The sequence below is a fragment of the Trachemys scripta genome, chromosome 2 (genome assembly GCF_013100865.1).
Source record: "Trachemys scripta elegans isolate TJP31775 chromosome 2, CAS_Tse_1.0, whole genome shotgun sequence".
Taxonomy (NCBI): Eukaryota; Metazoa; Chordata; order Testudines; family Emydidae; genus Trachemys; species Trachemys scripta.
In genome coordinates this window covers 238,718,671-238,735,003 of record NC_048299.1, presented here as the reverse complement: position 1 = coordinate 238,735,003, position 16,333 = coordinate 238,718,671, and the positions used below count along the sequence as shown (strand labels likewise).

At 42.1% G+C, this 16,333-nt stretch overlaps 2 protein-coding genes across 2 annotated transcripts in view; one reads left to right on the top strand and one right to left on the bottom strand.

Moving 5' to 3' along the window:
• The window catches only part of C2H8orf88 (chromosome 2 C8orf88 homolog), a 52,547-nt gene extending 43,187 nt beyond the window's left edge, over positions 1-9,360 (top strand). The window contains exons 5-7 of the mRNA XM_034763244.1: positions 255-312; positions 1,168-1,223; positions 8,846-9,360. Coding sequence (XP_034619135.1) covers positions 255-312; positions 1,168-1,223; positions 8,846-8,872 — 141 coding nt within the window. The 3' untranslated portion in view covers positions 8,873-9,360. The remainder of the gene's footprint in view (positions 1-254; positions 313-1,167; positions 1,224-8,845) is intronic.
• NECAB1 (N-terminal EF-hand calcium binding protein 1) overlaps positions 1-16,333 on the bottom strand; it is a 129,827-nt gene that overhangs the window by 9,336 nt on the left and 104,158 nt on the right. The window contains exons 7-10 of the mRNA XM_034763243.1: positions 13,867-13,979; positions 9,825-9,901; positions 5,854-5,907; positions 1,771-1,883 (exon numbers count right to left, since the gene is read on the bottom strand). Coding sequence (XP_034619134.1) covers positions 1,771-1,883; positions 5,854-5,907; positions 9,825-9,901; positions 13,867-13,979 — 357 coding nt within the window. The remainder of the gene's footprint in view (positions 1-1,770; positions 1,884-5,853; positions 5,908-9,824; positions 9,902-13,866; positions 13,980-16,333) is intronic.

The window sequence follows — 16,333 nt, the reverse complement described above, 5'->3', positions numbered from 1 at the left end:
ATATTTTGCCCTTGCTGTGTTATCTGAGCATTGTATACTTAGCAAACTGTCAGATTTGTCCTTTCCATTTTATAGGTCTGGTCTGACTTGAACTGAGCTAGCCACCCTTTTATAGGTTGGAGATCTTCTCCCTCTTAAAGGGAGGTCCACCATTACCCCACAGCATGCTGAAAAAAACCTTCCCAAACACACAACTATCATCACAAGAATGCTCTCCTCTTACTGAGCACGTTCTGATTTTAAATTTTTCTCAGATGGATGAGGGGTGGAGCATGCAAGTCACTGGATGGACACCTCTTAGCAAACAAACTGGTAAGGGTAGTGTGGCATAACATTTTTTCTGTGATTTGTTTAGGTGCATTGTAACAAAATTTGAGGCTTATGATTTCAGTCTTTAGATTAGTAGCTTTGAGACTTTTTGAGCTCTAGCATGCCTAGTGTAACAAACAAGGAAACAAGCCCTCACTAGTCTGTTTTCCCTCTCTACAGGGATTTTTGATCCTCTCTTTATGATGAACTTTAAACCATGCTTAAATAAGAGTCAAAACACAATAAAACTTTCCAGGCATGTTTTTATTAACATGCCTTCCTTTCCTGATTAGCACTGCCTTGGGTTCAGTATCCTCACTGGGGTTTAGCTGGAAGCTAGCGTATTTGCCTGGAAAAAAGACAGGCATGAGACTTAGCCCTAGTCTACACGACAGAATTACTTCGGTATAACTACGTCACTCGGGTGTGAATAATCCACACCCCCTAAGCAACTTAGTTATATCAACCTAAGTGATGGCGTAGACAGTGCTATGTCAGCAGGAGAGCTTCTCCTGCTGACATACCTATCGCCTCTCGCGGAGATGGATTAACTACGCCAACAGGAGACGCTCCTCCTGTTGGCTCAGAACGTCTTCATTAAAGTCCTATAGCGGTGCAGCTGCATTGGTGCAGCTGCGCTGATGCAGTGTTTTAAGCGTAACCTGCCCTCAGAGAGTGACTGATTAACAGAGAAGTACAGCAGAAGAAAAAAGCCCAACAATTCACAACAATCACACTGTGGTAGGCAGGAAATCAACTTTTTTTATTCAATTTTGAAAGAATTCCAAATAAGGGTTTGATCCTGCAAAGTAATTTGTATGGGTAAAGCTTTATATGCCTTTGTGGGATGTTTTGCAGGATCAGGACTGCAGGATCAGGATGGAGGAAGCTTGCTGAGGCATTGTCCCAGAAAGGTATGCACTAGAAAAAAAAATCTTCAAAGAGTTTTTCTTCAAAAGCTCCCCTTCTCAGGGATCCTAAGAAAATGCTACAAAACAACCTCCCCTACAAGAAACTGCAGTATCCTAGGGCTATCCTATGGCTATTCTCACTTCCAGCTCTTTTTCTAATTATCCTCTGTTACAGAGGACAAAAGCTGGGCAAATACTATTCACTGACTAATTCAACACATTGTGTGATTCTTTTCAAATTATTCAACATATATGTTGAATTATTTCTTCATCTCTACAGCTGGGCCCAAGTCCCCACATTGAATACTTTATATGAATATTTTATATGAATATACAGAATATTTTATATGCTTTGAACTCTCGCTTTTATTCCAAGAGTCCTGTCCCAATGCTCCCTTCATGTGTGTTCCCCAATAGAAGAGAAGATGATCCATGAGACAGTCTCTCTGTTAAAACTTGGTCCACCCCAAGTTTGAGATTCATTCAAAGAAATATTCATATCTGTAGTGCTACGCAGAATACACCGCAATGGTAATAAAATCATACTTACTGCAAACATCCAGTCCGAGTAGAAGCAGATTCCACATACTGTTTCAGAGCGAGTCGGAATTCTTCTAGTTCTTCCTCTAGCACAGACATTTGACGCTGAACAATCATTATGTGCTGATGAAGATATTACAGTATTCATTGGCATGTGCCTCCTATCATTTCCATACATTTTAAACTAAAAAAGTTGTCAGGATCCCAAGTTGAGAAATCTATGGGCTGAATTTCAGATGTGCTGAGCAGCTCAGCTCCCATCAGCTTCAATTGGGGTGATGGGTGTTTAGCACCTTTAAAAATCAAGCCCTAGGTTTCTCAAGTTGAGTATCCTCAAATCCATGATATCAAGTATATCCAACTTCATTTAATTAAATGAAAAAAAATGTAATGCAACATTCAGACAGAGATCAAGAACAGCACAGAGAATTTAAAAAATACTGATTGAACAGGAATCTTAAAGGGATACTCTCAGTTCCAATTTGCCCCCAAATTTAGCTTTTGTAAATATAAGCTTTTATAAAATGTAAGACCAGCAGAAATGATTCCATCATGTAAAACAACACAACCCCTCCACCCCTGCCCCCTGATATTCCACAGTAGAGTTTGCAATCCACTGTTTTAGTTCTCTGGCACCTTAGAGTAAAATAATCTACATATGTTACAGGTTATTCTTGCACCAAGCTAGGCTGCTGGTCAAGTTGGGCACCCAAAATCTGTGGCCACTTTTGAAAATGTGTGTGACTTGTCCGAAGCCTGGATCAGAGTTTCTCATGTGTTTATTGTTATGTCAAGAAACAATAGTTGCTTATTTCATAAAAAAAGTTAACACATTTCAATGGATGAATCAATACTATGCAAGCAGATGTGCAAGCTGAACTTAAGTCTCCAGATATGGAAGTTAAAACCGTTTGACCCCAATTGCTCACAAGCCCAAACCTTAATGTGATTTAAGATATGGAATACAACTCTATTTTTGATATATTCCAGTACAGGTTTTCTCAGACATATAATCAAGAAACAGAGATGGTAGAGAAGAAAAAGTGTGTTTCTTCTTCACTTTGGATTTGGGCCTTGTGAAATTAAATAAAAGAAATGCAAAAAAGATCTACAGTGTGGTCATGTTATTATAGTAATTTTTTTGAAGTGACTAGTTGAAAATAGCAACAAAGAGTCCTGTGGCACCTTATAGACTAACAGACGTATTGGAGCATAAGCTTTTGTGGGTGACGGATCATGCGTCTGATGAAGTGGGTATTCACCCTCGAAAGTTTATGTCTATTAGTCTATACAGTGCCACAGGACTCTGTCGCTTTTTACAGAGCTAGACTAACACGGCTACCCCTCTGTTGAAAATAATAATTGAAACTATACATTGACTTGAAAAGTTTGTCCTTTCTACAGAATGAATAACCTTGATGAAAGGTAAAACTCTAGAAGAATAACTGGAAGTGGAGAAGACACCAGACCTTTTCATCCTTAATTCTTGATGCTTATAATTCTAATATTCTAAGGAGTTTGCATATTGGTTCATCCATTAATACATGTTACTTTGCTTATTCAGTATTTCAAGAAATGATGCTTGCTTAATAACCAACGCAATGGAATCTTTGGTCCAGGCTTTGATTCCTTCCTGGCTTGATTATTGGTACGGTCGTCTCATTGATCAACTTGCATCTATACTGTTTCACGATCAAGCTATCCAGAATCATATGACTCATTTGATCTTTCCTTGTTAATGTTTTTCTTGTTCGAGTCTACTAAGTGCCATCATTGGCTATCTCTTTTCATGCACATTTGATTTAAGGGTTCAGAATGGTAGCTGTGTTAGTCTGTATCAGCAAAAAGAACAAGGAGTACTTGTGGCAACTTAGAGACTAACAAATGTATTTGGGCATAAGCTTTTGTGGGCTAAAACCCACTTCATCAGATGCATGCAATGGAAAATACAGTAGGAAGATTTTTATTATATATATATATATATATATATATAAAAAAAGAGAGATACAAAACCAACTCTAACGAGACTAATCAATTAAAGTGGGCTATTAGCAGCAGGAGACAAAAACTTTTGTAGTGTTAATCACTACAGGACAGGCTCAACAAAGAAAGTAACAGAATGCCACTAGCCGTCACCTTCAGCCCCCAACTAAAACATCTCCAGCGCATCATCAAGGATCTACAACCTATCCTGAAGGACGATCCCTCACTCTCAAAGATCTTGGGAGACAGGCCAGTCTTCACTTACAGACAGTTCCCCAACCTGAAGCAAATACTCACCAGCAACAACACACCATACAACAAAAACACTAACCCAGGAACCTATCCTTGCAACAAAGCCCATTGCCAACTCTTTCCACATATCTGTTCAAAGGACACCATCATATGACCTAATCACATCAGCCACACCATCAGGGGCTTGTTCACCTTCACATCTACCAATGTGATATATGCCATCATGTGCCAGCAATGCCCCTCTGCCATGTACATTTTGCGGACAGTCTCTATGCAAAAGAATAAATGGACACAGATCAGATGTCAAGAATTATAACATTCAAAAACCAGTCGGAGAACACTTCAACCTCTCTGGACACTCAATTACAGACCTAAAAGTCGCAATTCTTCAACAAAAAAATTCAAAAACAGACTCCAATGAGAAACTGCAGAACTGGAATTAATTTGCAAACCGGACACCATTAAATTAGGCTTGAATAAAGACTGGGAGTGGATGGGTCATTACACAAACTAAAAACTATTTCCCCATGCTAATTTTTCCCCTACTGTTACTCACACCTTCTTGTCAACTGTTTGAAATGGGCCATCCTGATTATCCTGCTGATAATAGCCCACCTTAACTGAGATTAGTCTTGTTAGAGTTGGTATGGCAACTGCCATTTTTTTCATGTTCTCTGTAGATATCTTTCATCCTACTGTATTTTCCACCGCATGCATCTGATGAAGTGGGTTTTAGCCCACAAAAGCTTATGCCCAAATAAGTTTGTTAGTCTCTAAGGTGCCACAAGTACTCCTCGTTCTTTTTATTTGATTTAAGGTTTAACCTTGGTTTCAACACTGATTTATTTGGAAGATTTGCTCTTGGCATGTATACTGTGACAGACCCAGACCAGTGGGGTACAGGAGTCTGGTAAAGGGCAAATATACTGGTCACTGGATGAGTAGTTTTCTGTTCCCTGAGTGACCAGAGCAGGGCTGCACTAGAGTAATCAGGAACCTGCTAGAACCAGTTAAGGCAGGCAGGCTAATTAGGACACATGGAGCCAATTAAGAAGAAGCTGCTAGAATCAATTAAGGCAGGCTAATCAGGGCACCTGGGTTTTAAAAAGAAGCTCACTTGAGTTTGTGGTGTGAGTGTGAGGAGCTGGGAGCAAGAGGCACAAGGAGCTGAGAGTGAGAGGGTGTGCTGCTGGAGGACTGAGGAGCACAAGTGTTATCAGACACCAGGAGGAAGGTCCTGTGGTGAGAATAAGGAAGGTGTTTGGAGGAGGCCATGGGGAAGTAGCCCAGGGAGTTGTAGCTGTCATGCAGCTGTTACAGGAGGTACTATAGACAGCTGCAGTCCACAGGGCCCTGGGCTGGAACCCGGAGTAGAGGGCAGGCCCGGGTTCCCCCCAAACCTCCCAATTGACCTGGACTGTGGGTTCTTCCAGAGGGGAAGGTCTCTGGGCTGTTCCCCAACCCACATGGTGAATCTCTGAGGCAAGAAAATCCGCCAATAAGTGCAGGACCCACCATGATAGAGGAGGAACTTTGTCACAAAACCTACTTGCAATTTGTGTTCATTTCTGGAGATGTTCTTAGTGAATCATAAAAATAAAGAAACTCTGTTTTTTATCTCTAAATAATGAGTATTTTCTCATGTCCTTTCAGTTTGGTGATACTCCCTCTTCCCCAAAAAGCTCTTTTTGGTCTTATTATTTCTTGTGCATTGAGGCTCTGCTGCAATAAAATAGATCCTTATTAGCTGAAAAGTGAGTTTGGTGATTTCAACCAAGCTGCAGATGGATACTGTCTACATCACACAAAATTGGTCCACAAATGTCTTAATAAATTCACTGCCTTGAAAAACACTTACAGATTTTGTGTTTCCTTCCAACACCTCTTCTTCCAGTGGCTCAAGCTTTAGATCCTTGTGATCAACGGGGAAAGAATGCAAATATAAAACACACACGTTTAACTGTGGGCAAATGACTTAGACTTTTGTTGGGGGCGGGGGTAGACTAGGCCATTCCAAACCAGATTCTGATATAGGCCTACTTAGAATGAAGAGTCTGAACTATAGCCTTTCTGCTTTTTTTAATTAGTTGTTAGTCCGACATACAAGTTGCTTGAAGAACCTCACCCACTTCAGTAGCTGTACAAGAGCTACAGGCTGGATCAAACTTTAACTCACACACACACACACACACACACACCCCAAATCCCATTAATAGCTAGACAGAAGCAAGTTGTTAATTTGTGACAAATCTGCTCAGTTACATTCATATTTTAGATCTAACTCACAAAAGAAAAACTCTCAGCTGAAGATGTCACAAACAAGAGGCAAGTAGGAATGAATGAACGAACCCTGAGATTTAGCATAATATAGGTCTTGTACAGGAGAAACTTGTGTAGATTTTATTCATAGGTAGTATTATGAGCAAATCCCTTTATTATTGAGTAGCTGCTAAATGTGCCCAAGAGAAGAAGGCCTTGAAGAGTCTTCCACAACTGCTAGCATTCATAGCTGGGAAATCTTCCACACAGCCAACAATGCAGTTAAAAGAATCAACATTGCAGCAGTGAACACTATATATGCTAGAACAGTGGTTCCCAAACTTGGTTCACGGCTTGTTCAGGGTAAGCCCCTGGCAGGCCATGAGACGCTTTGTTTACCTGAGCGTCCGCAGGTACGGCCGCTCGCAGCTCCCAGTGGCCGCGGTTTACATTTCCTGGCCAATGGGAGCTGTGGGAAGTGGCGCAGGCCGGGCCACTGCTTCCTGCAGCTCCTATTGGGCGGGAATGGCAAACCGCGGCCACTGGGAGCTGCAAACGGCCGTACCTGCGGACGCTCAGGTAAACAAAGCGTCTCATGGCCTGCCAGGGGCTTACCCTGAACAAGCCGTGAACCAAGTTTGGGAACCCCCATGCTAGAGGTGATGAATTAGCTTCTAAATACAAGACATTTCTGGAATAGGAACAGGCACAAAGTAGAACTGCACGTGGATAGAACTACTTGCCTGCAATTAGTCTGATTTTCAAGCAGGTGCATTTGTGAGATTGCAAATGTACCTACTTACTTCATATGCATACTACTAGATGTGGACATGCAAATCTTTGATTTGTGTGAACACATCTAGTAGTGCATGTACAAAGTTAGCAAATGCCCACTGATGATCAGGCCCTATAATGCTACACATATGGGAATACTTGTAGACATACCCACTGGGTTACGTCTACATGTTGAGCTGGAGGTGTAAATTTCAGCTTGAAGAGACATACCTGGGCTTGCTCTGATCAAGCCACTGCACTAAAAGTAGAGTGTAGTTGTGAGCTGCAAAGGGGCTAGCCACCCTGACTGCCTACCTGTCCAAGAGCCAACATAGGTATGTCTCCTTGAGTTGGAATTTATACCTCCAGCTTGAAGTGTAGACATACCCACTGACAAAGGGGTATTTTAGCACCAGAGACAGTTTCTTCACACTTCAGAACAAACAAGAGATATTTGTAATAAAGACGTGAAGCAAAATTCAGGATCTGGCAAATTGCAGCAGGCTACATTGTGGCAAATGGCAACACACTGTACGAGCTTCTTTGTGTAAGAAATTTAAAGATGCTTTTTCTTTTCCCAAACATGAATACAATTGGGCAATGACTTCTTAGCCTTGGGAAGCAGGCATTTTGCTAGTGCAAACACAATAGGTGGTTAAAAGCAAACAGCAGATGTGATGCTGCTAGTGGAGTTTAAGTAAACATGGTATTTTCTGGAGCATCACCAACAGCAGGTGGCAGAATAAGTCAGTAGTGAAGTGACATTCACTCATCAACTGCTGTGCAATTGTGCATCTCATGCAGAATTTAGATGGGGGGGGGGAAAAATTTGTGAGGAAACTATTTGTAATGGCTCATCTGTCAGCACAGAGACTTCAGATAGAGAACCATGCAGGAAACTTAATCTCATTATACTTCCTGTGGCCTCCATATACTTCTCATACTAAACTCCAAGGACAGGAATAAAGTAAAAGAGGTGAAGCAAGAGATCACAGCATAAAGTAGCAACAAGTACTACTGCAGATTTCACCCTACTGTAGAATGAAATAGGCCAAATTCTGCTCCCCTACAAAATGTGTGGTATTTACATAACTGAGGGCAAAATTTGGCCCCAAAGTTTTGACAGGCTAATTTAAAACATGTTCAAATTCCTTCTATAAATTTGAAAGTACAAGACTGGTCTAAGGTGAAATCCACCCTCTGCAGAGGGCCTGCATAAGGGCTATCCACCACTTAAACCTTCCAAATAGATCTGAAGTGGGATTTAACTGACACATAGGCTTTGTGCTGGCCCTCTGCGCAGGGCTGACTTTCACCCCACGGGCTTGGTTGGTAATGATGTGATACCATATGGCAACTCAAGCTGGAAATGGGAAGAACTGTACAGATAAAGGTGATTTTGTTTTGTGGAGGATTGATATTTCAAAATTTACTACAAAAAGGAATGGAGCTTTGGCTCTAAGAGAGAGTCTAAGCTGTGGGCTCCGGGCTCAGGGACTGCAGGCTGCCTCAGAGCTATGGGCCCTGGATGCTCAGACTGCCAAGGAGCCACAAGCCTGGGAGCTGGTGCTCACAGGGCTGCCAGGTTCCCAGCTCCCTGTCATCCCATCCAGTGTGCTGAAGGGGAGCTGGAAGCCCCAAGTTGAGTCAGAAGCCAAGGTTTTCAGACTCCTGGCTCCCCATCAGGCCACATGGCAGGCTGCCCAAGAGCCGGGTGGGCAAGTTGACAGAAAGCCAAACAGGACTCCACTGGAACTTCGTCAAAATAGAACTATCTCCACAAAATTTGATTTTGACCAACTGGCTTTTTCTGACAGAAAACCCTGCCATCAGAGAATTTGTGACCAGTTGTAGTGGGAAGATTCAACCAGGAAGAGGTGAAGAATATTCCCCGATCCTACAGCGAATGGATACTGGGGACCCTGTGCTTGCAGAATGGAAAATAAATACAGATAAAATATATAAAATGTTATTCCCCAGACACAAGTGTGATTTTTCATATCTTTGCACAAAAGGGAGTGTGAAGTCTGATCTTTGTTATGAGGGAGCTGGGGACCTTGTGGCAGGAGTAGCTGGAAGGCTGGCATCATTAATAAGGCACCTTATTAAATATCCTTAGTAAGTTGTGGTGTGTTCTCTGCAGTTCTAGTGGTGAGGTGTATGACTCTGGATAGAGGAGAAGATAGTAGGTACTGTTAGGTGCCTTAACTTTTGATACTCTTATGGTTTTGTGTTAGGAATGTTATGTATAGACCAAACTTAACTAACAGAGGGTAGTTGATTTTGCATATTAATGTATGCAAGCATTGTGTGTTGCATATAGAATCATAGACTATCAGGGTTGGAAGGGACCTCAGGAGGTCATCTAGTCCAACCCCCTGCTCAAAGCAGGACCAATCCCCAGACAGATTTTTACCCCTGTTCCCTAAATGGCTCCCTCAAGGATTGAACTCACAACCCTGGGTTTAGTAGGCCAACGCTCAAACCGCTGAGCTATCCCTCCCCCCAAGTGTGTGTATATATACACAGCAGATACAGATACCAACTCAGGAAAAAAGAGCTGTGAATATTCAGTGAAGTGTTTTTTTATGAAATCATCAAATAGGAATAAGCAAGATGAAAGGGAGACGGGCATTTAGTGTACTTTAGCTCATGTAGCTGTTGTGCTAGTTGCTGTCATTATTAGTTGGAACAGCAGTGTGAATATGACATGGCAGGAAGAACATTTATGGTTTCAGGATTGCTTCAGAAATCTTTACTGAAAATGAGAGAGAACAGATAAAAGGAAATATATACCTTCTTTTCCAGCCTGTCAATCAGCTTCTGGAGTCTGTTTATCTGGGTCATCCATTGGTTGTCTTCCTCTAACCAACCTTTCAGAAACAAATAATGAAGGATAAAATGTTACTGAAAGCTGGGATGTAATGTACTTACTTATTTTTATGTTGTTATAAATACACATGTAAAAATGTTTTTTTAGCTTGTAACTTATTTTGCATCTTGAAAAAAGGCTAGGATGTATTTGATTATGCATAAACAACTGTTAACAAACTAGTAAATTAAACTGAAACAATTTTTCCTGTAATAGTGATTTCCTAAAAACACATGATTCTTCATGGGATGCAGTAGAAACTATCGAGCTTTTTTATTTTTAAACTGAATTCCATGTTAACTCCAGTGTTTTGAAACTCTGTTGGAATTGTTGAAACTCTGTTGGAATTGCTTGTCCAGGGAAATGAATCCAAGCCCTAACCTATGTTCAGATCGGAATGCAAGCCTCACCTTTTTGTTGCTCAAGCCTTCCCCCAGTAATGTTTCCACTACTTATGAGTCAATGACAGGGAAAAAGACGACAAGAAGGAGAAGAGAAACGTTCAGATACATGGAGAGGTGGAGACTTGAACCTTTCATTTGTTTAGCTCTTTGATAACACAGTGATTGGCAACTTAGGAAAGGGATCTCAACCTTTTTCTTAGTGTTGTCCACTTCTTATCAGAGACGCTGTTTTGTGGACCATCTCTCTTCCCATTTGCTGTCACATGGACAGTCTCTCCTCCCCTTCATGATCACAATTTCCCTGTGTGTCTTAAAGCAATTTAACAGTTGGAAATGAGGGAAGACTGCACCATGTGACCAGCCAACTCTCTGGGGGCTCCATGGACTATCACTGGTCCATAGACCACAATATGGGTGCCACCAATTAGATGTACCTAATACAGATATTTTGTGTATACCATTATATGTTTGTCAACCCATGGGTCACTGTTTTGGCACTATGAACAGAGAACACAATACAATACATTATTAGCTATATTTATGAGCAGTGAAGGAAAAAAGATGGGACAACAGAATTTAAGAACCTACTTTGTGATGTATGCATTACTAAGATTAAATATCACAGTTGATGAAAAGGAAGGAGAAAAAAAAAAACCCACCACACCACACAGGGATTGTAGCTGGAGACAGCCAAAATCTCCTAGGTCATTATGAAGATATTAGGAAAGTCAGTTTTGCCTTAGGAAAAAGAAACCTTGAAACGGTGCTAACAAAATAGGAATTCTGAAACAGAAGAGGCTTGTCTAACAAAGTACATTAGATGAACTGTTTGTAAAGAATTAAAGCATTTTTCTCAATTTCACAATAATTAAAAGTGGTTTGATATAGGTTTTCCACTGTACGCTGTGATTTGGAAATGTAGTAACTAGGGCTGTCAAGCAATTTAAAAAAAAAAATTTAATTGCACAATTAATCACACTTTTAGTAATAGAATATCATTTAAATATTTTTGGATGTTTTCTACATTTTCAAATTATTGATTTCAGTTACACCACAGAATACAAAGTGTACAGTGCTCACTTTGTATTTATTTTTGATTACAAATATTTGCACTGTAAAAACACAAAAGAAATAGTGTTTTTGCATTACCTTGTTTGTATTAGGTGAATTGAATCTCTTTAATAATAAAGCTGAACTTACAAATGTCGAATTACATACAAAAACCCTGCATTCAAAAACAAACCAATGTAAATCTTTTGATCCCACAAGTCTACTCAGTCCTACATCTTGTTCAGCCAATCTCTAAAATAAACAAGTTTGTTTACATTACGGGAGATAATACTGCCCTCTTCTTGTTTACAATGTCACCTGAAAGTGAGAACAGGCATTCACATGGCACCCTTGTAGCTGGTGTTGCAAGATATTTACATGCCAGATGTGCTAAAGATTAATTTGTCCCTTGAAGCTTCAACCACTATTCCAGAGGACATGCATCAATGCTGATGACGAGTTCTGCTTGATAACAGTCCAAAGCAGTGCAGACTGACGCATTTTCATTGTCTGAATCAGACGCCACCAACAGAAGGTTGATTTTCTTTTTTGGTGGTTCAGGTTCTGTAGTTTTCGCAGCAGAATGTTGCTCTTTTAAGACTTTTGGAAGCATGCTCCACACCCCGTTCTCTCAGACTTTGGAAAGCACTTCAGATTCTTAAACCTTGGTTTGAGTGCTTGAGCTATCTTTAAAAATCTTACATTGGTACCTTCTTTGTGTTGTCAAATCTGCAATGAAAGTATTCTTAAAACGAACAACATGTGCTGGATCATCATCCGAGACTGCTATAACATGAAATATATGGCAGAATGCGGCTAAAACAGAGCAGGAGACAAACAATTCTCCCCCAAGGAGTTCAGTCACTAAGTAATTATCACATTTTTTTTAAACGAGCATCATCAGCATGGAAGCATGTCCTCTGGAATAGTGGTTGAAGCATGAAGGGACATATGAATCTTTAGCACATCTGGCATGTAAATATCTTGCAACTCTGGCTACAGCAGTGCCATGCGAATACCTGTTCCCACTTTCAGGTGACACTGTAAATAAGAATGGTACAGCATTATCTCCCGTAAATGTAAACAAACTTGTTTGTCTTAGCGATTGGCTGAACAAGAAGTAGGACTGAGTGGACTTGTGGGTTCTGAAGTTTTACATTGTTTAGGTTTTGAGTGCAGTTATGTAACAAAAAAAATAAAGAAATCTACATTTGAAAGTTGCACTTTCACGATAAAGAGATTGCACTACAGTACTTGTATGAGGTGAATTGAAAAATACTATTTCTTTTATCATTTTTACAGTGCAAATATTTGTAATAAAAATAATATCAAATGAGCACTGTACACTTTGTATTCTGTGTTGTAATTGAAATCAATATATTTAAAAGTGTAGAAGAACATCCAAAAATATTTAATAAATTTCAATTGGTATTCTACTTTTTAGCAGTATGATTAAAACTGCGATTAATCACAATTAATATTTTTAATCATGATTAATTTTTTCGAGTTAATCGTGTGAGTTAACTGCAATTAATCGACAGCCTTAGTAGTAACATAATTACATGACACCCTATCCTGAAAAAAAAGTGATCAAAGCCAAAAATTCACTGCATTACAGCAGGGCAGGGAGCCTAACACTGTGAACATTTAATTTAGCTGGATAGGGGACACAGAAAGCCAATGCAATGGGGACTCTGCACCAATTTTGTGTACCATAGAAGGTGCTTTACAAGAGAATACATGGCGGGAGGTGGACACTTCACCTGCAAATGGGAAGAATTACATAGCCGAGAGCCTGGGTGGAGAGAAGTGGGCTGCGTCAATCCCTCCCCATCGTGCTCTGCTGTGTCTGTGTTGCACGAATGTCATGGTCCTGAGATCTATATTTAGGGTGAGGATTCCTTTCCTGCAACTTTCTGGGTTAGTGACAATTCCAAAATTTATCTTTAGCTTGGAATCCACTCAGTATTTCTTTTTCCTAAGGCAAAATTGTCATTTCTAATTCTTCATGTCAGCCTAAGAGATGTCTGCTGTGCCTCAAGCTAATGTCCTTATTTTCCCCCCTCTTTCTTTCTCTGTCATAAAAACACTTGCTCCCCTTGACCATGACACATGACACTCTGAGTAATGCAGGCAGCATAAACTTGTTTCTTGGCATTTCCCCCCCCCCCCCGCCCCTTCATTATAATCCCATCTCTTCCCATCACCACTATCTAGAAATATAGCCAAGAAGTATAAACTGGTATTTGCAGTTCATAGCACAAAAACAATGACCCTACAGGATGGCAAAACAGCCCTAATGCAGGGGAGACTTTGGGGCTGTAGCAGTATACTTATTTGTTCTGCTTCTACAGCTAGAGCTAATGGCTGCTGTATTAAACTGAAGATTACTTTCAGCTATAATAGCACTTTTGTTGATTTGTACTTGCTGGTAAAAATTTTGACAACAAGTACATAGCTGCCTTGCTTCTGTGTGTGTTTTAAATACATTAAAAAGTTGAAATGACATTACCTGTATTTAAATGAGGACTGTTTGGTGATAAACTACTGTTCCTCTGAAATCTTCGATTTGAACGTTTTCCTGGCCACTGAATTGAGAGCACCTCTGGCTTTGCTGGTCCTTGTCTAAATAGAAACAGATAGTAGTTAATCCATGTGCCAAAGTCTCTGTCTTCCTTCTGCTGTCAGGATGCTGATTGAAAAAAAAAAAAAAAAAAAAAAAAAAAGGAGTGAGAGAGAGAAATATTTGTTGAAACTACTGAGTGATTTTCTAGGCTTTTACTGCTACAGTTAGCTGTGTCCACGTAAGAAGGTCTGACTCACCCCTGTGGCGCCTCCTGCTGGTCATCCAGGGAATTAGCTCTCCAGCCTCTGGTGCGCCCTCTGCAGGCCGGTGATCCACCTGTCCTCTCCTTCTCAGCTCCCGTGTCCCTCCCAGGACCCCGGTGCCCCTTGCTTTGGGTGCTGCCCCCTGGCAGTACCCACACACTAGGTCTCCCCTCCCAGGGGAACCCCCACCCACTATCCCCACCTTGCCTCAGCACTAGGCCACTGCCAGTCATCAACTAGCCCCCACTCCCTGGGGCAGACTGCAGTATAGGCCACTCATCACTAGCAAGGAGGGTTTGGACCTGCTGCCTTGGCCTAGCCCTGGGCTGCCCTCTGCAACCCCCAGTACCACTTGGCCTTCCACTAGGCTGCAGCCTGGGTCTATCCAGGCTGGAGCTCCCCAGCCCTGCTCCACTCAGGTACCCTGTCTCTAGCTTGCTACAGCCAGGCCCTTCTCTCTCTGCACTCAGAGAGAGACTGCTGAGCTTCTGGCTGCCCTGGCCTTTATAGGGCCAGCTGAGTCTGTTTGGGGCGTGGCCCCAGCTTCAGCCACTTCCCCCAATCAGCTCAGCCTAAAGGCTGCTTTCTCCAGCCACAGCCCCCTCTGGACCGGAGCTGTTACCACCCTGCTACAGTCCACTTTGATACTCACTGAGGAGGAAAAAGAAGGAAAGATAATACCTCACAAATATCATATAGGGACATAAAATTGGTGTTATGTCTTTTCTGTGGTCCTGGTCCTGCACTGGGAACCACTATTACAGGCCCTTGGATCAGAGCAGAGCCCCAGTGATTTCAATGGGTCCCCATAAAGGTACTGGGGTCATGCGATCAGTTACTGATGAAAGATCAAAACTTATATGTTCACTTGAGAAGGGAAATTTTCTGTTTTAAATTCATGATAAATAGCATTGTGACAGGATTTTAATCTGGGATTTAGGAAGCAAAGAGGACCAGGAATGGATAGCATAGAATGAGGGCCAGGTACACTAGTGAGAAGAGCTGTGTTGAAATATATCCGTTAAATAAAATATTTAATGCTATGGCTACAGTTAGGATGGCTGGTCAAATTGTTTCAAATAATGTAAGTTTGGAATGTAGCCATCTCTTTAGTTAGTGAATTGTTCTCAGACCAATCCTGATTTATATTCATTATTTGTAAGTAGTCTCCAAACAGTTTTCTGACTAAATTTCAGCCAAGCTATCCACTTCCCCACTGTTTGTGACTTTGCAGATGCTATAGCAGAGGCAAAGAAACTTTGGGCTTGTCTACCCACCTGTTTTTGCTTGGAAATTCCCTAGGGACTTCGCTACTGCTATTGATTTACATGGAAGGCACTCAGGTACTACAGTAATGGGTGGTGTTGTTCTTTTGCTCTTTACTCAACAAATGTAACAGGAAGGAACCACCTGGGTATAGTGGGGACCACATAAGTAAGTTTACTAACTATATATTACATGCAAAGCCTATGCACAATGCTCATGGCCGGCCTAATAGAAAATGACACCCTTTATGTACTGCTCCCCAAGCAGCTGGCAGCCGCTCAGCAGGCAGAGCAGCAGCAGATGGAGCAGGCAGGGCCGGCTCTAGCTTTTTTGCTGCCCCAAGAAGAAAAAAAGCGCCGCCCCCCCCCCCCCCCCCCCGCCGTTCCCCCCCCCCACCGAGCGCCACCAGAACCCCCTTCCAGCGCCGCGCCCGCGCCGCCCCCTAGCCGAGCCCCACGCAACCGGAGCCCGCCACCCCAGCGCCACGCCGCGCTGCCGGAGCGCCCCCCCCCATGGAATGCCGCACCGCGCTCCCCCCGCCGCCCCTTACCAGGTGCCACCCCAAGCATGTGCTTGGGTGCCTGGAGCCGGCCCTGGGAGCAGGGGCAGTGCTGCAGCTGTCATGCAGTCCCCTTTATCCCCTTCCCCCGCCTCCTGGGTGAGCACAGCCCTTCTACAGACTCTTGACCATGGCGCTCTCCTGACCATGGCGCCTGGGCGGTCACCCACCCTTAAGGCCGGCCCTCACACTGCTGCTCTGGAAGCACTCTGGTGGCTTGTGAAAAATAGAAGACGATGATTAGTAGAGGGTTCGTTAACTATTTAAAGGGATATTACCCAATTCCTATCCACTACAGGCAGCAGTATAACCCCTCTGAGTTAAT